Genomic DNA, 26,153 nt, shown 5'->3' with positions numbered 1-26,153 from the left:
ACAGATGTAGAAGGTCAGCCTTTGGTACGACTGGCTCTTCTTCATCATCGGAATCATCTGACTCCACCACAACCACATCTCCCCCCTCGTCAGCAAGCTGATGTCGCGCTGTATCAATGATTGCCTTATCGCCAGCCGGTCCATCAAATTCTTCATCAACCTCCTCGATGATGTGTTCCTCCTTTGGATTGACCAACTCCTCCAACTTGGGTGGTTCGCCAGAAATCCGGTAGCGCTGTTTGAGCGTTTGAACGGCCTCCATTAACTCCTTTTCAGTGTTCTCGCGATCTGAGTCAGGAGGATAGCGAGGCGGGATTTTGATCATCAGCTTGGTGCGTGGTGGGATCGTGATCGTGAGTTTTGCATCTGTTGTTACGAACTTCTCTACAGCTGCTAGCGCAGCGTCCGTATCATCCTCAGCATCCATTACAGCCTTGAATACCTCCCGGTAATCTTCGTCGTGATATTTCTCACCAAGCCTCTCTTGGAGCAGCTGCTCAGCTTGAGGGAGTGACATGGTACTTGAAGTAGCAAACTGGCGAAGTATGTCCGCTGCATCTGCATGAGTAGATGGGCTATCGGAAGTAGGCCCCTGGGCTTCAATAGATGCTGTGGCCCCTCGCGAGTCCTGGATTCTTGTATGTCTCCAGCAGTTTATAATTGTTGTCTTGTCCACTGCGTTCCACGCATCACGAGCCATCTGCATGCCCTCCAATAATGTTAGCCTGTAAATTTCTACCTCGCCCGCTTCGTCAAGGTCAATTGCACGTAAACAAAATGATCGCCTATAGTGCGCCTTGAAGCAGCGGATGATTCCCGCGTCAAGAGGTTGAACAAATGACATGAGATTTGGCTCAAAGAAGGCCAGTTCAATGTTGCGCGGCTCGTATGTGATGAAGTGGCCTGAGAAATTGTCCAGTGACAAGACGACATGACGATTCTGTAAGCGGAACTGTAAATCAAGCTTCTTGATGTATCTAATGCCTCGTTTCGTTAGCATTGAGCTTTCCCAGTGATGAGAAATATCCTGACGTACTCCTCAAAGAAATACGATGTCATCCAAGCCTTCTTGTTGTTACGGTAATAAAATCCCAAGGTTTCAGGCTTCTTCTTGTTGAAGCAGCGAGGCTGTTTTGACTTGCCAATGAAGAAGGGAGGAAATTTCTCCCCTACGGCACTGCACAGAAATCCGACTGTGATACAAAACTTGTCCTTCTTTTTGCCGCTCATTTGCTTTGTTGCTAGGCCACGATCAGGAGGTGCGAAGGCAAATAAGCTCGTCTCATCAAAGTTGAGCTGGTCCTGCGGAGAATATTTGCTCAGAATTGCAGCCATCCGGACCCGCTCTGCCTCGACTGCCGCCAAATCCACTGATGCAGCCTCCCCATGGCGCCGGATCTCCTTAATTTTGTACCTAGGTAAGACATCAGAATGGGTTTAGCCTACGGAGATAATCACTCACGCTTTGCAGAATGGAGCAACCCATCCTTCGCCTGTTAGGCATTCTTCTTTAGGCACTTCAAGCATCTCCTCGTAACGCTTGCGCTTCTCTCAAAGCATTGGCCCGGTTACCGTCTCACCCTTGGTTTCCATGTGCCGTACCCAAACAATCAAAGCCCTCTCAACATCTGGTCTTGTGACCGTACGAGGGTGTTTCGACAACAATGCATTTGGTGTTGAGTTGACACGCTCCTCCAACTTTGCACGGTCACGGATCTTACGTGAAAGTGTCGACTGGTCAAATGTTAACACACCCTCCCTTCGTGTCTTGAAGTGTTCAACGATATCTGCTTGCGCCGTGTCTGGGTGCTTGTCCATGTAATTGAAGACTGTCATCCAGTCACCAAGTGTTAGGTTCTGCCGTTTACGCTCAGCAATCGGCTTTGCTGTTGTTGCATGGTCTGCTTTTGCTGCAGGTGCCTTTGGCTTGCGATTGTACGGCTGGGGCTTGGGCCGCACCTTTCGAGTGGGTTCAGATGGAGGCATGGGGTCTTTGTTTAGTGGTTTGTTTTCTGTAATAAATTTGTGCTACCGAGTCGTCATTGAGGTGGCGCTGTACACCCTAATTTAGTCTAAAAAGGGTGTGCTACAATGGTGCCGGTGTCCCCCGACCCTTCATCCGGCGATGTAATAATGCAAATCCTCATTTGTGAAGCAATGCATTATGCATTATGCATTATGCACTATATTCCCCGCCTCCCGACGTGGTCCCCATGGAAAGTCAATGCATTACGAGAAATATGCATCATGAGCTAATCAACTGTACCAGCGAATTCTAAGTAGACGCCCAAAGCCACCAGCCGGTGAATTTCGGGTTTTTTGACTGGGAAGCCACCGAGTTCCGCAAGCTCCGGAAAAGCCACCCGGTGGCTTTCGCAAACTCTCTAATGGCGTCGCCTCCGCACCCTTAAGCTCAGAGTTAGGGAGAGTCAACGGATTCTTGGCCGTGGGCTTGCAATGGAAAGGCCATAGCGGAGCTTTGTCGCCTTCCACGCCACGTCTGATACCGCAAGAACCGCGGAGACCAATAACATCGCCGTCCGTGGCACCATAGACCTCCTCATCATCGGGGTTGACGTCTACCCAGATACTGAGAGCTGGACGAATTTTCGATAGAAGAGATAGGCAAGAGTTGTGGCAGAAGTACAGCGTGTCGTTGTGCCGAATATAGATAGGCGCCTATTCTTCCCAACACCGCGTTGTCTCCTTTACTAGTGACATTCATCATGTCGTACTCGCCTGGTGCTAGTAGCGGGTCCCACTACTCCCACAAATCTTCTAGACCATATCCTGGGAGGGAATTATCCCCAGATGAGGAGGAGCGCAAGGGCCTGCTCACCGCGCACCCTGTTACTCTCAACAAAGAAGCCCGAGATTACTATGACCTTGAAGACCAGACACCCCGCTCCTTGTCCCGGAAACAAATCATATGGATAGCGACTGGATTCATAGCGCTTCTAGTATCAGGAACGTTTGTTCGGACACTACTAATCCCTCCTCATCCGAATCAGGCGTTTGTTGGGGAGAAGCTAAGGTCCAATGGGACACATGATTTCAGGCGAACGGTTGTGCTTGTCTCCATAGACGGCTTGCGGTATGTTGCATCGGGTTCCGAGTTGTTCGGATGTCATTTTACGGTTGTACCAGAGCGGACTACCTGGATAGAGGGTTTACGCCTCATCTGCTCGATATAAGCAAGCAAGGAATTAGAGCCAAGTTCATGCGCCCCATATTTCCAGTACGTCCAACTTCCTACTTCTTCGCAACAAGAAGCTTTCACAGAAATCGCGAGCGCAGACTCTAACGTTCCCGTGAGTCACTCCGTAGAGCAAGCCCCTTTATTCGCTGGAATCTAATACACTTCTTAGGAACCACTGGTCTCTCATGTAGGGCCACTCTTACCTCCGGTTTCCCTGGTGAACTCACTTTGCGATAGGACGGGTCTTTACGCCGAATCTCATGGCATCGTCGCCAATGTGAGTCATTCTCCCGCCAACCACTAATGACTCTGGTCAATATCGAATCAGAATTTCTGGGACCCCGCCAGCCGTACCGAATTTCATTACAATCAAGTGAAGTCATGTTGGAACTCTTCTTGGTGGTCCGGTGAGCCAGTAAGTCTCGTTTCTGTATGCAGTGCGTATCAGCGGTTTCTGACCCGGATTCTCCTCTGCGTAGATGTGGGAGACTGCTCGTCGAGCGGGAATGATCACGGCTAACCTCATGTGGTATGTGTAATAGTTGACCTTGTAGCCTCTGACTAGATGCCGAGACCACAACAGGCCCGGTCCGCCCAAGACAAGTTCTGGTGCCGAGTCGACATTCTTCGTTCCGTGGAAGGTCGGTCCTCGCCTACGTATCATAGCACTGAGATATAATGTCTCATTCCCTTTGCCATAGGACAAGGTTCCCTTGAAAGCGAAACTCGACCAAATAATCTCATGGATAGACCTCCCGCTTCAAGAGCGGCCCCAGCTAATTCTAGGTGGGACACAATCTTCATGCTACATAAAGGTATCGTGACATGTCTTCTTTCTAGCGTATGAGCCGTCTCTTGACCAAGCTGGACATGCCACTGGTCCAATGTCTGCTCTTGTAAATGTCAGTAATTGCGTGCATGTGAGCTTTCGTCATCGCTAACTCGTTTATCTATTGTACCTTTCCAGCAAACCCTACGACAAGTCGACGTTTTTGCGAAGGATCTTCACACACAACTACAGGCTCGCAACCTCACTGACATCGTCGATATTGTTTTCGTCAGCGATCACGGCATGACCGACACCAGCCACCCTGAGCTCATATTTATGGACGATATCCTTGGTTCTGACGGTCTGAAAATGATTGAGCACGAAGACGGGTGGCCTTCGATGGGTTTACGATTCCGCCCGCAGGCCAACGCCTCCTATTATCTCGAGAAGTTGATTCAAGCTTCGGAAGCGAACGGTCATAAATTCGATGTATATACACACGAGACCATGCCGGAGAGATATCATTTTTCGCACAACGATAGGATTGCACCAATCTACGTCGTACCAAAGATGGGGTATGCCCTTACAACTTATGAACAGGGCAATGTCGGGATGAGCAAAGGAGTACGTCTTCTGGCTATGCTCAACATTTTTCAGCTCATCGTTACTTTTGCAGAACCATGGTTACGATAACATGGAACCTTCGATGCGCGCTATGTTTGTAGCACACGGTCCATTCTCCGCCGTGGCCAAGGTCCTTCACCACTCCGCGTCCTCTTCCGCTCATTTCTTGTCGCGCCCCAACAAGGGATGGCACTCAGCATCAGACGATACATACATCATGGACGGCTTCCAGAACGTCGAGCTGTATAACCTTGTTATGAAGTTGCTTGGTATCCAGCGGTACGCGGCGAAGAACAACGGAACGATTGGGTTCTGGGATAGGTACTTTTGATGATTCGGATTTTGGACTGTCTTTGCTTTCTTGCAATAGAGCGCTGTATTTACTATGAATATCTCTTTATCTCTAATCACCTCGACTAATGGAATCTCTACTATGGGTGCCCTACGCGATATCCTCCGTGTTTTCGGGCGTGGGGTCTTAGAAGTTAGGACCCGTCGTTTGGCTGAAACGCTCCTCAAGGAGGCTTAAGCGCTTAAGCATTCAAACTCAAATCGGGATCATCCGGATTCCGAGCGTCAGTAATCGCAGCTAGCCTGCTGCCCGACCCATCCAGTAACCGATCTCATGAGCCTGTAGTTCCATGGAGCCCAATTCTTCTCAACCATGCCAGAGTGACATCTATCCTGCAAAGCAATTGAAACGGGTCAAAACGTTCGCACTCATACACTAGACCGCCAATGGTACGGGGACCTTCAGGCGACATCATGGCTGTATACCATCGCAGGCAGTACGCATCGACAAACACCCCGACCCAGGTTGTTGTGGTGCAATCAGCTCAGTGCGTGTTTGTCACAGACGGGATCCTCATCATGCTGAGCGAACAAAATGAAAGGCCATATAAGCAGATAGATCACATACACACTGATGGGTATTCTAGTAGCATTGACATTGTGGTACCCGAGTGAGTTCAAACAATGAACACGGCCTACGCTGCGGATAACTAAACCTTCGTGAATGGAGTCTTTTGTCGACCAGTGAGCGTACCTCCCATGATAATCGCAGAATCCAGATGGACTTTCGAAAGTGGTCAACAATCCTCTCTGCAAGTTATCGTTATGCGGGATCGTCTGCGACATAATATCGGCACACGACAACGATTACATGCTCGCCGTTCCGCGTTCGTAAGTCCGTTGACTCGCCCATTTTATATCGCTGGGTTAGGCGGCCGATGTGCCTGTGAACGTATTCTGTTCGAGATAATGGTCAGAGTTGAATTCAACATGGTGAGTAACAGTACCCACATCTAGAGACCGGATAACTAGATGAACATACCAGATGTAGGAGGTACAGGCGTGAACCCGGTCGACTTACAGATATCCTACTGGGTCGCGACGCAAACGATCCTGTAATGACCTGTGATTGTCACGGCGTGATCTTGGTGCGTTATTGCGAACGACGGGATGATTAACGAGTTAAGATAGCTGATAACAGGGCTACTTACCTGCGCTGCGCGTCACTAACTAGCAAAACGATTTAGCTGCATGTACGCACCTGAGTTTAACAGCCAGCATGTCTCTTGCAAAGGCGGTAAGGTATGTGCGGTGAACGCGGCTTGATGGTCGGTATGGACAAATCGCCATTCGTAGGTAAATCCTTCAGATATATTTATCGTCCGTTTAATATCTTGCTAAGTGCGATGAGGCCCCTTGATTCAGGCTAATGCCAGACTTGGTTGCGGTTTAGCTTCTATGCAACGACCTCAAGAGACGGAGGCGATGGACCCTCGGGACGCCGCACGTATAAAGTCAGACCTACCACAATGCAATGACTTGTTTGCTCATGTCAGGAGCAGATCCAGAGTGGCATTCGGACTCAACGCGGTCACGGTTATGCCACAGGACCAAATACCATTGTTCGACCCTGCGTTTAAGTACATGTTGCCGCTTTTGGTTTATAGAGTCGTGACATCACTTGCACTTTCCATCCACCCCTCTTGTTCTTGAACATCCACCTCCAGTTTCACCGCCCTTGTTATTCCCCCATCATTTGCAATCCAGCCATGTCTACAAATACCAAATACCGCACACCTCGCCCAAACCCACCCCCACATTCAAAACCAGGTGCAAAGGACGACGCAGCTTCAAGCTCATCCTCCTCTTCAGATGCCGACGACCTCGATACCTGTATCAGTGTCCTTGGCCTCAGCAGCACCATCCCAACCGTCCATCCCCTGACGGTCGAAGGAACCTTCCCTTCCCTCGTTTCCACTCAACATCTCGTCGAGGCGGCGGCTAAGAAGGGCAGCGTCGGCCTCATCACAGGGCCCGCTACCGCCTTCCACCGAGGCATGCTATCGGTGTACACGTGCTTGAAGTCATCCCCGCAGTACGTTCTTGACGACGTTCGCTTCATGATTAGCAAGTTTCTGGTCAGCCTATGCATGGACGGTTTGGAGCAGCACATCGGGCGGCCTCGTCCAAAGTCCAGCCGCACAGAGGACTGCCAAGATTACATCGACAAGATGGTGTACTACGTCAAATCTGCGATGCAGAGCCTCAAGGTCTTTCTCCGCGACTTGAATGAAATTGTTGCCGAAAGAAATGTGGCATCGAAGGCTCCAGTAGCGCCTTTTCTTTTCAGGAAGGTGGCGAAACCGTCCAAAATATCGTTGGCGACGTCGACGTCTGCCACATTGGTGTCATCAACCCCCGCGCGGGGCAAGGACGCATCCTCTGTCACCGGTCTTCCTATCCTTGCGTGCATGGAGAATAAAGATATCGCGCACCGCAAGACCTCTAGCTCCCAGTTCCTTCGCAATTTATTGAGGAGATTCCGCAAATCTAAAGTCATCTTGCCAGTCACGTCTTCATCCGTCACCCTCGTCACACTGCCACCAATCAGCGGTACGTCGGCCATCAAGGACGCTCTTCTCCCAGGTAAACCGAAGCAGCTTCCAGAGATACCTTATGAATGTCGGAATTCAGCGATATACTTCCCAACCGGCATGGATTTCTCTAACATAGATATGCAGCGCCTAATGCCTACCTACGATGATTCAAGCATCCACCTCACTGTGGACGGTGCACTCAAATCCGCATCCCTTACTTCTCTCATCCGTATCCTCACCTCCCCAGAAGCGGGTCGATTCCCTGACTTTACCCACACATTCTTCGTGTGTTTCGGATTCTTTACCTCACCCCAAGAATTCCTGGACGGCCTCATTGAACGGTTCCACGTCGGCAAAAAATGGCAACGAGCCAGCCTTTCCAGCGACGAATCTAAGTTGATGGAGGCTCAAGCACAGGCGGTCCGCGTCAGCGTGGTTAGAACGTTGACGACTTGGCTATGGGAGTATTGGCGTCCAGAAACCGACAAAGTGTTGCTGCAACAAATCATGGACTTTGCCTCGCAAGAGGTCGCTGAAGTTGTCCCTGATTTGTTCTTGGTGTGGGGCCTGGCTCAAGCGGTATGGAATATCGATAGCAAGAAGCATTACCGTGGTATCAAACTCGAATCGCCGCTTGAAGTCCCTATCGAAAGAACCCTCCCCGCACCGACCTGCTTCTGTATTTGGGATGGCAGCGAAAACACGCCTCCAATCTGCAAAGTCTTTGAAACGGCGAATGGGAGGGAGGAGTTCGTTAGACAGATCACGGTCAAAGCTTCCCAGATGTTCGCTGACATCAACCCGAGTGACGCTATTCGATATTGGGAGGCAGGAAAGCGAGGTTTCGACCGTGTTCGGCGCAAAATCGACGAGTTCAAAACTTTCGAGCGGGGGGTCATAGCGGCAGTTGTGACATCCATCCTTGAGAGCGAGAAGACCGTAGAGCGTACCATCATGTTGGAACACTGGCTGGACGTTGCGTCGGTGAGTAGATTTATCCATCATCCCCGTCCTCTGTTAATCGCGTCGAATTTTATTAGCGATGCATTACTTGGAGAAACTATTGTGTAGCGAATTGCATCTCCTCTGCAATCCAAAGTACGTCCGTGTTTCGTCTGAAAACCACCATCGCTGTATGTTTTAGTCTCATTAATCAAATGCGGTCGGTCACTCATCTTCTATGACATATAGCTGGCCAGCGAAGAGTCCAAGCGGAAGTTTACTGAACTAGCGGCCCTGTTTGTCCGCGATGGAAACTTTGCATCGTATCGTGCCGCAGTTGCGGCAGAAAAGAAGCCTGCAGTGCCCCCTATATGTATGTTTTCTGCACCTTGATGTTCGGCAATCCGAGTTCTTATGGCGACCCGTTTCAGTCCACTTCGAGCACGACATTTCCGCCATCGAAGGCATTTCTGAGACGGCCGTTGACGGTGATGGTCAGAAGGCTGTGTTGATCAAGTTCAACCAAGTAAGGACCATCATGAAAGTCTTGGCTTGTATGTCCTCCTACTTCTTCGTGACAAGTGCCGCCGCTGACACTTTTCATAGCTATGCAGGAGTGCCGCATCGACTACTGTCTACGTACCGACGACAATTTCCAAGATTGGCTAAAGCGCCACATAGACAAGCTCCAGCTCACCCCGCAAAGCGAACAGGACCTCATGAACGAACACTACGCCCTTAGGTTAGTCTACGGAGTCAGTAATCCTTTAGTCCAAGCTAATCTCATCTACGCAGCAAATTGAGGGAGACTTCGTGTCCCCAGCTGCAGCAGAAAGGTGTCGATGTATGGTCCCACCCTATCACATTTTACTGGGCAGACTACCCTGGACCCTTCCGAACTGAGCGGACAGCTCCGTCCGTCCGATCCTCCCGTTCCACCACACACAAACGCTAGCCTGAACACAGTCCCGACTCGCCACCCACAATACAACAATCCTTCAGTCTATGTTCTTCCACCTCTATCACACTGCTTTTGCCATCTCGTTATCACTAAGTCAACCTCGACACCTCGCCTCCTATTGAGTACTGAGGCTGCCGTCACTCCTTTTGCCATCGCATTCTCATCGTACACCATCAATTCCTCGGACTGTGATTACGGCCGTCGTCACCCCCGTTATCCGCTATCTTATGCGCTTATCATCCCCTGGCTGGCACCAGTGACTCACGTTCCTTCCATCGTCATTATCGAATCATCCGTATCGTCTAACGTATACACCACCCATTCGTCAACCTGCTCTAGGTGTCCCCAATAGGGCCCATGTACACTCCTTATCCCGCTGTTTCTTTACCGTCGCTCATTGCATTGCTTCCGTATCTGTTTTGTACTATGTATCAAATTGATGTGTTTATATTCAGATGCACTCTGCTCGAAATCGTGAAGGTGAAATATGGCCTAACATGACCTATGAGGTCAGTCTAACCTCGATTCTGGTATTAAGAGGCAAGTTATTTGATGGCGCATCCTTCTTCCTATTACGCGTTATGTATTTGGTAATTTGCCTACAGCAATGCCCTTTTCCTATCGATAGGCCTGCAGCAGAACTTCGACTCTTTTTGGCCAGATAAGGGAGTTCGGACATCTGAGACGCGACCTTGGGCATACTGGAAAGAGTTGGCCCAGAACAAGGCGACAGAGAAGTTTTATCCCAAGGCCAATTCTTACTTAGGCCCTATTAGAGCTCGTTCTGCCTGAGTATCAACCTATACTTTCGTTCCTTCGATGGTTACTCTCAGCTATTTGTCGGTAAAAGTGCAGGACTACATATCTCCATGTAATGTGTGCACCCGGTCGATGTATCCTCGGAGTCCTCCCTCGAGCAGACGGGGAGACCGTGATTCGTTGAAAAACTCCTAGGCCCCTTTCATAGCCTCCTAAGCAACACTGGCGCCCACCGCAAACATTGCCAAGCAAACCTCTTCTGGTTACGACTCTGTCCGAGCACCTCAACGTTAACCACAACCATGCACGCCTCCCTCGTACGCCGACAACTTGGTGGATTGATTCCTCCCAAAATCGCTTCTCCGGGCCTCCTGGTTCGTTCTGTCTATCCGAAACCCAACCTGCAAAGCGACTGCTAAATCTCATGATTTTCTATAATAGTCGGGAGGTTCTGGCGATGGCCTTTCGCCACTCGTAAACTTCTACTCCAAGCTGCCGAAGGGACCAGCACCTGCTTCTACTGGTCGTGGCCTCAAAGCCAAGTTCTTTAGCGGTAGCAATGCGTCTGGTGCCCCAATCGTTGCCACCATTTTCGGGATCTTTGCTTTAGGATACACAATCGACTATCAGAGTGAGCAAAGCACCAATTTCAGGCTTGTTTGGAATGTAACTTACACTTACTCGTCTTACAGTGCACTTGAGTACGTGTCAACGCTCTCCCCGACCGCTAATACTTATATCCGCTACGCAGAGCACCACAAGAATCACGCCCACTAAATCATGGAGTATCCAATCTGATGTTGGCGGCCGGAGCTCGTATGTTATTAGGGTTGCAATAGATAATTCGGTTTGGTCTTCTATCGCACATTCTCCTCGCTACCGATTCATGGCTTTGAGCACCGAGCTCTACCTCTTCTAAACCCGCAATCGTTCATCAAGTGAATTGGTATACGTCCTTAATGGGCCGGCTTTCAACGAGTCACGATCCACAAAAGCAAACTCTCGGGCACTGAATGCGAGGCCGAAGAAATGGAGTATCATTTAAGTCGAATTGCTGGTTCCTTCAGTGGGATTTACATACGCCGGGCCAAGCTTGTCGTCTCTCTAGCGGATGGCCTTTGGGGGTTGAAGCCCAAACTTAAGTGTGAAGTTCACCTCTACGAACGACTGCTTTGAGGCCCTGGTGCGCGAAGCACGCTTCGCAAACCTAGAGGATTGATCCCACGAGAACCTGGTGCGCTAGTTGTATCCTTGTGTCGAGTAGGGTTATCATCAGCATTTCCCGTAGACATTTTGCTTCCAAGATGCGTGGCCGGAGCATCCATCGCACCAATACATAAGAGGACGAAGAAGAAAGCAAGAAAGTATCAGAGGCGCTTGCTTACTTTAGAACAGGGTGCTGGAAGCCTCGTGTAAGTGGGTACGAATCTCATAGTCGTTTAAATCAGTCCCAAGGCACGAGCCCGACGCAAACGAGCGCACAGAACGCCTCGATTAAGTTTACCCACAGGTTTACCCACTATCATGGACTGCCGGCGAACGACCGTTCAATAGGTTGCGCTGGGCCATAGAATCCAGGTATATGCCTATGGTCACTTGCGAGGATGGTTGCGGAGGTTTTGTGGACGGGGCAAGTGAGAAAACGCATGCACAAGTGACGAGACCGTATTCGACTACAAGCTGTTAAGCTACTAACGACAAATCCAGCAGGGACTAGGGCTTACGAGCGCAGACACTCTCAGCAAAGAGAATTCGATCAATCTCGTACGTGCTCGTGACATCGCTGTAGGTTTGGGCTCGCCGTAAGAAGACACGCATGCGAAATGAATCAATGGTCTCCGGATTTGATGAAATTGACTTCTTCGTATTTTGTCTCCTGGACAGGCATCCTCAGAAAGCCCCATGAGGCGAAGTTTGTGCATCCCCTGGCCCACAGAAGCAAAAGCCCTTTAAGTCACAATCAAGTGTGTCCCTGACTCCGTTCGTGCCAGTCCAAAATGACGGCCCGTCTACTAATGATATCTGGTAAGCTACGTTGTAGGAATTCCTCGACATATAAAGCCTCTTAACAATATGGTTCTATGTGCATTTCCACTTATAACTTCTCAGTGATCACTGGCCGAGTATTTGATCTCTATACAAATATCGCAATCCGGAAGTATGCGTTCAGTGAAATCTTGGCTAACCAACGGTATGTCCTTACTCAATCCTCTGAATCACACGGAATGACATTGATCCGCCCTGCCCTGCGCCAAGCCCTCATCGTAAGAAGAATCGCGATGGGGAGAATAATAGCAAGGGTCATGATAACAATGCTGGCGATAACAACTCTGGATCCCCCCGCAGAAGTACCCAATCCTCGATAGATTCACCCCGTGGTACGTACTGCCTCTCCAATTGACCCAGCATTGATTGCTGATTCTGCGAAATGGTCGACGTGAAGAAAGGGCCGGTGATGTCTATCAGGGAACAGTCGACGGTAGAGGTGGAAATATTGGGGGCAGAGCAAATAACAACCCCATCCATAACACGCAAGAGGGTGGGGCCATCTCCTCATCGTGAATGATCACTTTTGACATGTCAGGCAGCCAGTTTCCAGGATAAGCTGAGGACCATCAAGGCAATGAGGCCATACACGGACAAGGCGGCCGCTCATCAAGCACTCGGTGAATTGTTCGTGATGAAAGAGCCGATTGAAGAGATGCTGAAACTGCGAAACACTTTGGAAGCCCAAATTGAACAGGATATGAAGGACATGAACAAGTGAATCCAGGTGAGTTCATATATGTATATTGCATTTGCGCAAGGAATTGACCCGCGTGCAGAGAATGAGCAACCGAACAGACGAAGAGGTTACCTGTCACTTGGCATGGTGTTGAAGTCAGAGGGTACATCATTTTCCTAGGGAAGTCGGTATTGAGGTGTGCGGGTGCCAACGTGTCAGAGTCAGAATGTAATAAGAGTCTTACGGTTTTGAGATAGGAAGGCGAATGGAACGGGGCACCGTGTTGCCCATTTCGGCCGCAGTGATAGAGGTAAGAAAAGACCTCGCAGTATCGAGGCTGCCAGTGCTGCTGTAGTAGCTGCTCCGCCGCCGCACAGAAGCGATGCCTGGAGTCAGCCAGGACGGAGAGCCTCGACACACTTAGTTTGAACGAACGGCGAATACCTATGAAGGATAGACATACGAACTTCGGTGTAGCGTTCATCGCGAAATTTTGCCGATCCATCACCACACAACAGAGAAACACTAGGTGTTACACTCAAGTGTGTGAGCACCATAAGGACCATGCCCACTACGCCGTGGAGTATCCAATGTACCGTCGACGATTGGGACTCACTGGTTGCTGTAGATAATTTTGTCTCATCTCTTCATCAGAGGAGTTCTGTCCCTCGCAACAATTTGTCAATCAAAGTAGTAAAATACGACAGCCAGGTAGTTCATTGACTTTCTTCGGTTGAAGAATGATAACCCTCTGTGGTCACTTATAAGTTATTTGGTATCTTTTGAACAATTACTGCTGGCAGGAGGCTAAGGTGATGCTTGCCCGGAAGTTGGCGACCTCTTGCAAGATTCTGAAGGAACAAATAGGTGCATACAGCAAAAGCAGGCAAGTCGTACCAATGGAATGCCATAGGTAACGTAAGTGACTGCAGTCTCTTGAGCGCGAAGGACACGGCCAGCTTCGCAGATTCAAAAGGTGGTTCCATGAGAAGAGCCCTAGAGCGTCACTGCTATATGTATTTTTGTTATCATAGTCCGTAGGCGATTCTGAAGCACATGAGCCATCAGGTACCTGTGTTGTATATTTTTAAGAAGTGCAATCGGGGCATTCATAGCAGCGCAAGAAGTACGCTTCGCGTAAGGTGAATGCCTCAACACCGTTGTATAAATCGGTCAGAAAGGAAACCCCTTCTTGATCCTGGATTTGAGGTAGTTGACCCACGATCGTTAAGGATGTTGAGGGGACTTTCCTCTGCATCACACCAGTGGGGTTCGACTTGATAGGCAGGCCCAAACCCAGAGCCAACGAGCATATAGGCTCCCTTGATAAATTTGATAGACTGACCATAGGTCAAACTATCATCATCATCATGTGCCACTGCTGAACGACCGGCCGATGGCTTTGTGTTGGTTCATAGAAACCATATATATGATTACCAGGCCCAGGGTTCCTTGCCAGCGGTGCGAATAATTGGGGAGGTTTTGCGGCGAGTGTGCGCGCGCTAGTGTGGTCAATTCTTATGCAATCTATGAGGTTTGGGGAAGCGGCGCTACAGAAAGTGGCAAAGATATAAGTAAACCGAACGGCGATAAAAATCGTTTACCAGCCTAGTCTCCCACCGACACCTGCTAAAGCCTGTCTGGATATTGCTCCGTGTTCTCGATGTAGAGGAAGCAGCCAAAGTAGGTGGGAAACAATGCATAGGGAGAAGAAGCTCACAAAATGGAAACGAAACCCTCAACAGCCCTGATGAGAGTTTGGTCTATTTCGTACGCATCTGTGGCATCACTGTCAACTTTCTCCATACGATACCTATATGGTAGATGAAACCCTAAGTGCCTTATGGGAAACGAACGCTAGCTTTAATGAGATTGACATGCTCATCTCCTGTCTCCTGGACCCGGGCCTGAGCAACCGTGACGCACGGGCCGCTTCTGTTTAGTGGACTCACATGTGCGGCACAAGTGAATGGGGCGAAACCTGTGATACTATACAACAGCAATGGAGAATGGAAGGTGCGTCAAATCAAGGACACTGATGTTGGCCCGCAGGATTTGACCATTTGTAGTCGGCGTCTCAGTATCATGACCCGCTGAGAGCTCCTGGGTCTATAAATGTGGCGGCACAGGGGCTTGATGCACTGGCATGAGGAACAGCCACGGTGTCGAAATTCTACAACGTAACAACGGTCACTGCTCTTGCTGAGTCACTGGGGGTGTATCTGGTGCAGAAAGAATCAATCTGGCCACCCACCCTGAGTCCACGATCCTATGGTTGTGTTTACGGCCTTGATAGTATAGATGAAATTAGTTCCACGGCATCGGTATCACTGAGCGCTCAAGGGAGCGAGGAAGAAAATTAGTTAGCACCTATGGTGATAAATCTTCCTCCAAGTGAAAGAGATAGAACTTGATCTCGAGTGGAAGGTGTTTACGCAAGCCATAAAGGGTATGTGTTTGTTCAATTTCAGGATTTACTCCACAGCCTAAAAAGCATGCTAACTACAAACCTACATACTTGGTGCCCAAGTAAAGATCCACATTCCGCTGGTGCTCACTGCTTATTCATCCTCCAAGAGGAGGCCATCACGAAGCAGACACAATGAATGAACACGATAACAGACAGTCAGACGCTCGGACTGACGGCAGCAGCACCATAATTTCTGCTTCTCGTTGACAGCATACAGCAACCAAAAGGAGATAGGAATGTAAAACAACGGTGTCTTGACTGCGCGCCTGATAGGGAACCAAAGGACAAAGTATGTTGTCGCGAGGTTAGGCTATGTTTAGGATTCCCTCACTGTACTCGAGTATAAAATCGTGAAGTATCAGATCCCTGTAGGTCCCAGACTATAGCATTCACTCAAGTCTGCCCTCTACACAATGCCAAACGACAACCCCTCAAACGACAAACCAAATAAAGGCGACAAGGGCTTGGGTACTTACTACTTTTTTATCAACCCAACATTGATTGCTGATTCTGCGAAATGGTCGATGTGAAGAAAGGGCCGGTGATTTCTACGACAGAGTCGATGGCAGAGGTGGAAATACAGGGGGCAGAGCAAACCACAACCACATCTATAACACGAAAGAGAGTGGGACCATCTCCTCATCGTGAATGATCACTTTTGACATGTCAAGCAGCCAGTTTCCAGGAAAGGCTGAGGATCATCAAGGGAACTTTGCCATACACGGACAAGGCGGCCGCTCATCAAGCACTCGGTGAATTGTTTGGGATGAAAGAGCCGATCGAAGAGATGCGGAAACTGCGGAACGCTTTGGAAGCCCAAATTGAACAGGATATGAAGGACATGAACGAGTGAATCCAGGTGAGTTCATATATGTGTATTGCATTTGTGCAAGAAATTGACCCGCATGTAGAGAATGAGCAACCGAACAGACGAAGAGGTTACCTGTCACTTGGGATAGTGTTGAAGGCGGAGATCAGTTGATTCAGGAAGTATTCAGAGAAGCAATTGCGTGTACAACTACAGTGAAAACAATGTCTTGATTTCCATCTCAACGACCGCGTACGGCGTAAGTCTCCCCCCCCCCACTAGAAGATACAATCCTGTAAGGGCAGCTTCGAGTGTGAATTTCACTTCTATAACACGGTCGTTTTGGAGTTGCCGTACAGACCTTGATTCTGAGGACATACCTTGAACGGAAGGTTTCGTGCGCGAAGCGCACAGCCGGCCGGGCCAAGCCAACGGATGGCTCCCGTGACAATCATGGAAAGCTGGTGGGAATGTTGTTGAGAGTATAGTTAGGTTATTAATGGCACTTCCCATAGGCAGCTCGCTTCTAGGACATGCGGTCGGAGCAGCCATAGCCGCGCTGCGATGAGGGGACAAAAAGGGTGCCTGCTTTCCTCAGAACAAGCCACAACTGGGTTCAAGCATAGTCGTTGAGATTGTGACGACGGCACCCTCTTTGACCCGGGTTTGGAGTTAGAAAGGGGATGGTGCGTGACTATGCCGCCTTACTCACTTCACGTACCCCCTTGACGCTCCATTGTTGAGGTGCGAGCGGTTGCGAGAGACCCTCGTAGGCAACCTTCTTCTACAGCATGCCCCGGCCCCCGATCGATTCGGCAGGTTCCGACCCAGAGCCAGCGAACACGCCGCATGCCTCTGTCAAGTTTATAGGCCAGGCCAGGCCGATCATCAGTACTACTAGAGAACGACAGGAGTCAGTCGACGTGCAATCATACCTATTACGATAGCCCAAAAGCATACTGAGTTCGCACTGTACATCTAGTATCGTGGTCATTTGAGCCTCACTGGAGCAAGTGGGTTCGGCATGTAGTAGTAGAATCAGCCAATAAAGATCATCAAACAAAGGGAAGCAGGAAGTAGATAAGCTTGATCCCTCGTTCGTGTGCGAAATAGCTATAGACTTTCTCCGTAAGCTACTATTTGACACATGTGAAAATGAACACATACCAATGCGGTGGGATCGCAATGGCGGTGTAAACGGAGAACGAGGGCCGCACAAGTTGATCGGCAGACGCTAGTGGTTGAAATGAACTGACCGCGTCTTACCCAACGCTAGAACGTCTTGAGCAAAGGATCTTGGTGAATACGTGTACAGCGAAGTTTGGACAAAGTTGGTTGGCTGGAACTGGCGACCCAGGACATACAACTCGGCCACATCCAAGTCTGGGACGATTGTGTGGAATCAAGCCGTTCACTCCACTAAACATTCTCATCGGCGAGCTGGGGCAAGCGCTCAGAAAACGGCGTATTCTCCGATCCTATCGCTTGTCAAGAAGCTCATCTAACCATGTCGGGACTTATCTGTCAATATCTTTCCCGCCAATGTGCTGAAGAAGGGCTTCAGATCGGGGAAAAGGACGGCACAAAGCTGGCTCCGAGTCAGGAGGGCTTGTCTTTGTAAATTAGCACTGATAAAGTTAGAAGTTCTGCCGCACTGCGGGGGGAAGGTGGAAGGCGCGCCAATCCTAGATGTAACCCCAGGTGATCGAGAAGGTTCAGGGACGGACAAACAAAGATAAACCGAGACTGTGCACCAACTTGTCTCGCAAACTTTTTAGAATCTTTTGGGTGGCCGTCGAATCCTTTATTTTGTTGCTTCCACCATGATTTTCCATCTCTTCATGTCGTTTGGATGTGTCCGGAATCTATCCCATTACAAGATATCCGCCCTCCTCATACTACGCCTCGGACCTGTAGCAAGCTCGAACCAAGCGCCAACGAGCGCGCGGGATGTCTTAGTCAACTTGATATGCCAGATCATTACTCCTAGCGAAGAACCGAAGTCGTTAGATGTGTTGGTTCACTGAGACCATATATGTACTAAAGCTTACCAAGCCCGGGACATCCTTCGCATCGGTGTGAACGATCGTCAAGGCTTAACAGCCGGAGTCCTAGATGAGTGAGAGTCTGAAAGAAGGCGAGGCGCTGACAACTCACAAAGTCGTTTCCGTCCGATATCTCTGAAGCGATTGCATTCACATGTACTAAAGGAGTTGTTTGAACTAAGCCACTGGCCTTGCCAAACGCCCCTCCCGTACTTTTGGGAAGATCCAGTCGACTTCGTAGCCAATTCGTAGGTGATAGAAGCTCTACAGCCATGGTGGGTGACTGTCAGGCGCTCAGCGCTAGTGAATTGATATACGGTAAGATAAAGATATCGATTGGAGCCGCCCAGGCACCCGGACTGAGTATCTTCGCCTCATACGCTGGCGATATACCGGCGGTTTGCTCGTGTTAGCCCCGACGCGAACCTAATGAGGTGAATGTCGAGCATGTATATGGAATAAGCTCATGAATTTACCAAGCTCCCGTCTGATAAAGATGTTCTTAGTTCGGAGTTCCATATGGGGGCAATCATGCCAGTCCACTTGTAGGGTGAAAAGTATGTTAGCTACTCAAGACATTCTGTTAACGTCTGCCCCGTGGCTTAGTTGGTTACGGCGTCCGACTGTTATGTTGGCATCGGAAGATCGAGAGTTCAAGTCTCTCCGGGGCAGTCTTTTGCACCTTTTTGGCAAGTAATTACGTGCTGCCAACGATGTGTTACTATTAGTGTTAAATCATCTGAGAGGACCGTTTTACTTAACATCCATGTCAGCAATAAGTAGCTATCCTAGAAATTCAAAACACAGGGAGACGCGGATTCGTTTCAGTACTAGTCCCGTTCATTACCAAGATTTATGAAGACGCCAAATGGGAAGTCTGGTTAACAATGGACAAGCTTTGATTTGCCGCTTGTTTTTCATCTCGACGGTCCAAATTGATTATGATGTACCCGAGCAGAATAAGAGGTGCTAGTGAACAGGTACTACGCCTGAAGCGCCCGCCGTTTCGAGACTGGCGGGAAGAAGAGGGCACATGCCCCCGCGCTGCCGTTCAATGCATCAATACATAATGGAGCACGTCTGTCTAAGCCGATCCCCAGTGTCCTACAAACGGGAGCCCTGACGGGGTTCCATTTTCAGCCGTGTACGACCATCGCTTGTGCCAATTTGGAGGCATGGGTGAAAGTCTTCGCGACTACGGCGTAGAACTCGCTTGCTGTAGTGAAAAGGCCGTCGATTGAATTATGCGATGCTAATAATACAAAGAGAAAAGGGATAAGTAACTAGTCGCTGAATGTTTCCGGGGTGAACGAAGGGATGGAAAGTCGTAAAGGAAAAGGTGGCCATCAAATGGGCTCAGTGATGGACGTCGGCGTCGAAAACCATTTGATTGTGGTCGTTTCTTCCGACTTGGATATGCTCGCCTGTTGCGGTAGGGATGTACGCTGCTTCGGGTACGTCTGTCTCGTCTAGACCCTCCGCTGCTTCGATGATCTCGTACAGGCGGGACGCAACCTCGGGCGGGGGCACTCGTCCACCAAGGATATCGCGTGCAGGGACTGGGGATCCGTAGAACTCCCTGTTGGCGTCCTTACGCTCTATGAGTGCAGTACCCTCCAGAGAAAGCCCGGCGAACAATCCTAAAGCAGTGAAGTAAGGGAAACCATCTCCCATAACCCAGAAAGGGCCTCATACCTTTGGACTTTGAGTAGGAGAACATTGGCGCTGGGTGTGCTAACGATGCTTGAACACTCCCCCCAGTCCCGATCGGGCCAGCACTTGCACTGATATTTCCACCAATGGTAACATTCCCACCCATAGAGAATGCTCGGACTGCGTCTTCGCTGTTGAGTACGATCACGAAGTCGGTGATGTCGGCGCCAATTTGCAGGCCCCACCCTAGGCCGCCCGTCGCGATGCATGACGGCGCTGACCACGAGCCGTCGGGCAGTCGAGCGATGACAATGCCAGAGCCAGCCTTCCCGGAGAATACGAAGCCAGCTTTGAGGACCTGGAAGATAGCCAGCCCTGTGGAGTGTTCAGCGACGCCTCAATGAGTACATTATCCGGAAATCATACCCCTTGCTCGTTGCAGAACAGCTTTGGGAATGGAGTTTAACGCAGATTGTGGCTGTTGCGGGTCGGCTGTATAGGTCGATGATACTCGGGATCCAATCCGAGGACTGAGCAAAAGAATCTCACCTAAGAAACTGTCCAGGATATTGGCCGCCTTTTCGGCCTCTCCTGGAAGACTGAACCCATGGGCAAACTCTCTTGAGCCACTGACGACCTTGCTAGAGCTATCTTGCAGGAACGCAGTGGCTTGGATACCGGCTTTTTGGGCACCCTTGCGAAATTTGTCAAGCATCGACATGCTGAGTTGACTCGGGATTTGTGCTGCAGAGAGTGATTCAGAAGAGAAAGATTATTGATCACGTGGCGGCACACTTCCTTCTTTATGACTTCCTTCTAGTTGCACCTCGGACCACAATATTCTTACTCCACACTCGTCTCAGTAAGCTAATCATTACAAAATAATTGCTACCGTATCCTGATTATTCTCATGTTAGCTTTTCATTTTGTGTAGTGATCCAGGTGAGCGTATGATGATCTGCTCTGAGATTCTTATTTATTTTGTGATATACTGAACTTCGTAGAGCCTGCACGATACGTTGTAGCTGAGATCTCCACCAAGGTCTTCATTCTCCTACTAGGTTTGCTCCCAAGACATTACCTGCCATCGACCTCAGCTGCACTGATTGTATAGCGAGTTTCAAGTTGGTACCGAAAGAAGCGAAAGAGTACCTCTGATCAGAAATCATGACTCCGAGTCGATGGTCGAGACGAACGGTGAGAGTTGGAATAGCGCATACTTGCAACTCTCTATGTCGGAGGGACGCTCAAGATCCATCATGCATCTCAAGGCCATGCAATGGTTGTCTGTAGAGCACGCGTTGGCCGCGGGGCGTGGAGTTTGCCGCATCAAGGAGTATTCAATCACTGATGGAAGCAAATCGCCTTCTTCTGAGTCGTTCTCAAGAGCACCAACGGATGTGAAGGAAGCCAATCTCTCTACAGTCATACTGATTATGCCGGCCTTGCGGACGCCATCAGCAGTACAACTACGACCTGAGGTGACACATTGATGAGGCGGTCATCCAATTCAATTTCCTCGTATTGGTCAGACGCATCGATCGAGGATATATCATCGGGAGCGGGTAACGAGACGTAGCTTGGTCAGTGATTTCGTTGCCAAGAGATATGTTATTCCCAAGAGATTCTGCCGTTATTATCGGTTGCTATTCATAATTCTGCAATACGATCTCCAGTCATTCGATGCTGTTAGCGGACTCATGCAACCGACAGGAGTCACTGCTTCCTGTGACTGAATGGAACTCCCGTTAGTACCCTCCCAAACCGCATGCTCCCATGTACTTACATATCTAGAAGCAGAAGTATGATGCGATCCGTCGGTCTGGGGTTAAACTTAGACCAATACGGCTGATCCTGTGATCATCATAGAGAGGTGAGTGACTGCATCCAATCGCAGGTTGCAGGCCATCAGAGGCAATGCATGGGCAATATATGACCGTATGCTCAGCGTGCAAATTCTGCAGAACCCCCGCGCCCGTCTTACTATGCACCCCGCCTGCCCCTCGCCCGAAGCCATCGCTGCAGAGGTGAGCCTTAGAGAACAGCGATTCGGGCCTTTATCTATTGGACTCGTAGTCTCTGCAGTGTCAGTAATTCCTATGCCAAGCTTCTGGTAAACGTTCATTTGGCGTAAAATCTAGCCTCTTCGGTATAACGACGGTCCAAAGCGCAGCGTTTCTCTCGAAACGTCAAGGGGAGCCGTTTCTCCATAAGTTTGCTGTAAGCCCATATCCCTCGCTGGGTCATTTACGTCTGATCTAACCGAGTGCCCTCAAGGTCGCTGGGCTATGGTATGTTTACGCGGAGGAGTGCCCTTACATTATTGACCTAGGCCGTCAGGCTCCTGGATTTATTGAGTACCGTATTCCTTGAAAATACGTTATATCACTTCCTAGTCACCATTCGCGGGCCCATCGCTTTGTCGCACTTCTTCTGGAGCTGCAAAGTAAGGCTTGACATACGTCGTACATAACCGATACCTTAACCCATGTCCTCACAGGCACTTTGGGCCATGGAGGTGAGTGTATTTCTAAAACGAGGGATAGTGTTTAAATTATTGGATCCAAGTCGATCATTATCGCATGGGCGCAATCGTAAGTATATCTCCCCATGTTACCGTAAACCAGGTACTCACCAATGGTTAGGTTGTATATCTTAAGGATATGGAGACGTTGGTATATTGCTGCTCGCAGTCGTATGGAAGATTGACTTCAGCCCCGTAGTCGCCAATGTGAACATGATCAAGCGACGGCTGGTCCTGACAGGAGCACTGGTGCGCACAGGGTCTCCTGCACCTCCTACGTTATCTGAACTTTGCTTCAATACAGGTGTTCGCCTCTCTGGGCAGCCTGGGTATGATATTTGCTTGCATCATTGAGCGTATTTTTACTGATTCTGTGACGCAGTGTTAGGATTATGTACGTTACGCACCCAGCAATGCCACCCAAGGCTGAATGTTGTTTCTCTTTTTCTCTCAGATACAACCTACAGACTGTGCGTTCTTCTTCCCCGTCCGATTCCGAGCCAATCGCTCAATCACACCTAGCTCACTTACTCAGGGAGCCCGATTCGAAGTCCTGGCAGTAAGTCATTGCTTTCCATGCACCCCGCACGCAATTCATCCCGATTCTTCAGTGGGAGGTGTTTTCATGTCTTATTTCTACTTGTATCATCGATTTCTCGATCTCAACAATCCTTGTCATGCTTCTAGCAAGGCAACCAAAAGGTACATCTTGGTGAGTACGACCAGACAGCCAGAAAGATGTTTCTGAACCATCTTCATATTCAGGACGGACTCGACGGCTATTGTGCTTGCATCATACGCTCTCAACACGGGGCTTTGCAATGGGTATGTTACCGCCGTCTCAAACATCAGCAACGATATACTGATCTAATAATGATGCGTCCCTGTGGTAGCGTTATCTCAACGGCTTCCATCATTGCTGTACGTCCCTTCGACTTTGCGCTCCGAAGCAGTGACGGAAACTTCCCTTCAGTATGCTATAGATCGGCGTTCGTATGCCTTCTTAGGCATACGTGTCATCCTATCTACAGGTATCATTACTAAGATTCCTCCTTGCTCGCATCCATCGACGCTGACATTAATCTTTCCAGTGCATATCAACTCTCTGGTGGCTATGTGCGTGGCGCGCCGCGGGCATGACAATGACCTGACATATATCTCCTAGGCTGAACGCGCGACACTACTTCCAAAAGGAAACACCAGCAACCGTCATTCTACAATCACACGACGCACGTCTGACCGTGTCACAAGGCGGTCAGGTGTACGCATCGCGTCGAAGGCCTACTACCGCCGATAAGGAGCGGACGCCCACCATCAACGAGGCGGGGCTCCTACAGTTCGATAAAACCCCTACTTTGATTGGGAATCAAGTGAGCCCCTACTATGTGTTTCATCTCATTCCCCAATTTTGTTGACCCCGATCAGGCTGGAATTGTAGAAGTTGTAATCCAGCGAGAACAATCCACGACAATCTCTAGACCCTTGAGATCTTGAGAGTCTAGGAGCCCTTGGATTCTGTAAACATGACATTTACTGACAAATACGCCGCCCGCATTTTGAGAATTCTTTGGACAATCTTGATCATTCCATCATATTATCCTACGAACAAACACTAATTATTAAAGTTCCTTGATTCATCTATCATTAGCGGACCCCCATAATGAACTTTTTACATAATGTAGTCACTGACTATCTTGGCTTGCAAACGATCCATCTACCGTCAATTCCTTCTCTAGGACGAACATGGTCATCCTTTGCGTGCCCTTCTAACCACTGCTCCGCGGTCATATTTTGACCATGAGGAGATACCGATCTTAGCACGAGACATTTTTCAAGCCACGTTCGCGTCCAATCAAAGCCATCTTGGCACGACCACTCCCGATATGACGTTCGAAGAATGCTCCAAGTATCATCCCGCGATTTTCTCCTCAACGAATCAACTACCGCTTGTAGAGCAAGTCTTGCTGCTGAATCGTTGGCGGAGGGTGAAGGGTCTCCTTCTCCAACTACGAAGTGCGAGAAAGCGTCAGGATGGGTGAGCTCGGCGAACTTCACGTAGTTGTGCGTCCGTAGGCTGGCAGACACGGATGTAATCCACTTTCGCGCCTCTGAACCCCTAGGCAAGAACGACGACGGTAACAGATCGAGATGCTGCTGAAATACCCCCTGCCGCGGATACTGGTCTGTTAGATAGTGAACGAGAGATATCAGATGCGCCGTTGTTGAAACAGAGTCGTGAAGTGAAGGGAGTTGGGGAACGATCGAGTTGAGTTGTTTTTGAGAGTCAAATATAGCGGCCATGAAAAGAGAAGTCTCGTAAACTGGTACCAACGTCAAGACATGCCCACACTTGAATGTCGATCACGAACCCTTCAATGTGAATGCATCTTGCCGGTTCGACGATGAGATTCCCTCTCGCAACTTCCCTGGTGATAGATACACCCGGTCAGGAGCGAGACCACGCGATGTGTTACACTGCGGCTCACTAAAGAGTATCAAAACATTCTCCTCCTCGTTCCTTCGCTTATCTGTCCGCTCGGCAATGCCGAGCGGTGAGAGTTGGGCTGAAAGCACCGAGTTAACTAACGCCCAAAATGGGGAAATGTTACTTACCTACTTTCTTCAGAATAAACTGCAAATAATCGTCTTGAATTTTGAAGTCTTTCAACCTAACGAACTCAACGACAGTTGAACGTTCAATGCCATTTGTCCAGAAATCCTACTTACGTGTCGCCATCTTTCTCTAGACCGCTACTTCTGCTAACAGAAGCAATAAGTTCCATGGGCGTTTTGGCATCTCTGTCCCTGTGCCCACCCCTCCCGTAGCCTCTAGGATGTCCAGATCGAGAACGAGAGTGGGGTTTCCAGGATCGGGACATGCTGGTTGAAGTCACACCTTGGCGCGACAGAGCGTGACCCTCTCTGAACACATTCGATCGATCATGCGGTCGCTTGATCAATAACCGGGTGGCTGCTCAATCGGTTTATCTACTTCTGGAAGCAAATTGGTAGGACTCATGAACCACCACCCAAGCGTAGCTGATGTAGCCCGGCTGCAGAAAATCCTTCACGCTTAGTGAACTGGTGGACCTCTGTGGCGCGATATTGGCTAAGGGTGCTTTCCACTAACACAAATCACAAACAAATCATGTATATATCACAACGGGCTCTGCCAAGTCTGTGAAAGCGACCGTGATCATGGCATATTCCGCTGAAACCCTCACTTCATTCAATTGGCTCAATCGACCGTGACTCAAGATCATGATCTGGGCTAGGGTGGATATTACCTGAGGCCTGAGCGATCAACCTTCAACTTTCCCTTGTTTAGACTCTCGATCGAACAAAGATACTGATGTATACTTCGAAATCAGTATCGATGGCAGCCAGCGCTTTCACGTTCGAATTAATGTGCGCGCATGCAAAGAGTTCTACTAGGTTGATTGACGGAAGACAGCGATGAAGATGACGGAACGAAGGGCACATGCAGAAGCTGGGCGTAGCTTCGTCAACGTTAAGGCCAATTAGACATCATTACTTCCCATATCGCGGGTACGGGCGCCACGCTCAGCTCCCCAGACTACCGATTTGTGTATGCTGTAGTTCCCTAGTTGGAGCAACGCCGTCGAATTCGCTCGAGTTAAGGTGTACTATCGTGTATGATAGACAAGTAATGGTGTATCAAATTTACGTTCAACTTCTGGCCTTGTTGAGACCTTCACGTTTCTAGACGGACACTTTCAACGAGTGGCAGGACCTCCTATTCTCCATTTAGCCACCTCTTAAGCA

The 26,153-nt window shown here is 49.4% G+C and overlaps 7 protein-coding genes and 1 non-coding gene across 8 annotated transcripts; 6 read left to right on the top strand and 2 right to left on the bottom strand.

Annotated features, from left to right (window-relative positions):
- Positions 1-2,726: 2,726 nt before the first annotated feature.
- Positions 2,727-4,923, top strand: PC9H_010889 (uncharacterized protein; the record flags this gene model as incomplete). The annotated part of the gene is made up of 12 exons (XM_036780381.1): positions 2,727-3,094; positions 3,148-3,238; positions 3,298-3,311; positions 3,369-3,386; positions 3,437-3,476; positions 3,528-3,614; positions 3,679-3,728; positions 3,783-3,840; positions 3,901-3,985; positions 4,040-4,101; positions 4,167-4,592; positions 4,645-4,923. 12 exons carry the CDS (start codon positions 2,727-2,729, stop codon positions 4,921-4,923), a joined length of 1,578 nt encoding a protein of 525 aa, XP_036627764.1.
- Positions 4,924-6,652: 1,729 nt separating this feature from the next.
- Positions 6,653-9,377, top strand: PC9H_010888 (uncharacterized protein; the record flags this gene model as incomplete). The annotated part of the gene is made up of 6 exons (XM_036780380.1): positions 6,653-8,464; positions 8,521-8,613; positions 8,672-8,795; positions 8,854-8,976; positions 9,029-9,164; positions 9,218-9,377. 6 exons carry the CDS (start codon positions 6,653-6,655, stop codon positions 9,375-9,377), a joined length of 2,448 nt encoding a protein of 815 aa, XP_036627763.1.
- A 1,067-nt stretch (positions 9,378-10,444) lies between these two features.
- ATP17 (ATP synthase f chain, mitochondrial precursor) lies at positions 10,445-10,919 on the top strand (the record flags this gene model as incomplete). Its single annotated transcript, XM_036780379.1, has 4 exons — positions 10,445-10,516; positions 10,584-10,773; positions 10,835-10,843; positions 10,894-10,919. 4 exons carry the CDS (start codon positions 10,445-10,447, stop codon positions 10,917-10,919), a joined length of 297 nt encoding a protein of 98 aa, XP_036627762.1.
- A 4,831-nt stretch (positions 10,920-15,750) lies between these two features.
- On the top strand, positions 15,751-16,190 carry PC9H_010886 (uncharacterized protein; the record flags this gene model as incomplete). Its single annotated transcript, XM_036780378.1, has 3 exons — positions 15,751-15,805; positions 15,870-15,962; positions 16,012-16,190. The coding sequence occupies 3 exons, from the start codon at positions 15,751-15,753 to the stop codon at positions 16,188-16,190; spliced, it is 327 nt and encodes a 108-aa protein (XP_036627761.1).
- Positions 16,191-18,781: 2,591 nt separating this feature from the next.
- On the top strand, positions 18,782-18,862 carry PC9H_010885. The gene has a single exon. It is a non-coding gene; the product is annotated as a tRNA-Asn (tRNA).
- Positions 18,863-19,546: 684 nt separating this feature from the next.
- Positions 19,547-20,564, bottom strand: PC9H_010884 (uncharacterized protein; the record flags this gene model as incomplete). The annotated part of the gene is made up of 4 exons (XM_036780377.1): positions 19,547-19,830; positions 19,886-20,218; positions 20,270-20,335; positions 20,393-20,564. 4 exons carry the CDS (start codon positions 20,562-20,564, stop codon positions 19,547-19,549), a joined length of 855 nt encoding a protein of 284 aa, XP_036627760.1.
- Positions 20,565-22,331: 1,767 nt separating this feature from the next.
- On the top strand, positions 22,332-23,814 carry PC9H_010883 (uncharacterized protein; the record flags this gene model as incomplete). The annotated part of the gene is made up of 13 exons (XM_036780376.1): positions 22,332-22,437; positions 22,504-22,616; positions 22,672-22,696; positions 22,750-22,761; positions 22,822-22,837; positions 22,890-22,926; positions 22,979-23,079; positions 23,133-23,192; positions 23,261-23,288; positions 23,341-23,398; positions 23,459-23,483; positions 23,533-23,737; positions 23,806-23,814. 13 exons carry the CDS (start codon positions 22,332-22,334, stop codon positions 23,812-23,814), a joined length of 795 nt encoding a protein of 264 aa, XP_036627759.1.
- Positions 23,815-24,056: 242 nt separating this feature from the next.
- Positions 24,057-25,246, bottom strand: PC9H_010882 (uncharacterized protein; the record flags this gene model as incomplete). Its single annotated transcript, XM_036780375.1, has 4 exons — positions 24,057-24,688; positions 24,737-24,931; positions 24,981-25,036; positions 25,095-25,246. 4 exons carry the CDS (start codon positions 25,244-25,246, stop codon positions 24,057-24,059), a joined length of 1,035 nt encoding a protein of 344 aa, XP_036627758.1.
- Between the last annotated feature and the right edge of the window lie 907 nt (positions 25,247-26,153).

This window comes from Pleurotus ostreatus (assembly GCF_014466165.1).
Source record: "Pleurotus ostreatus strain PC9 chromosome Unknown scaffold_8, whole genome shotgun sequence".
Lineage (NCBI taxonomy): Eukaryota > Fungi > Basidiomycota > Agaricomycetes > Agaricales > Pleurotaceae > Pleurotus > Pleurotus ostreatus.
This window is presented reverse-complemented; position numbering and strand designations above follow the sequence as displayed.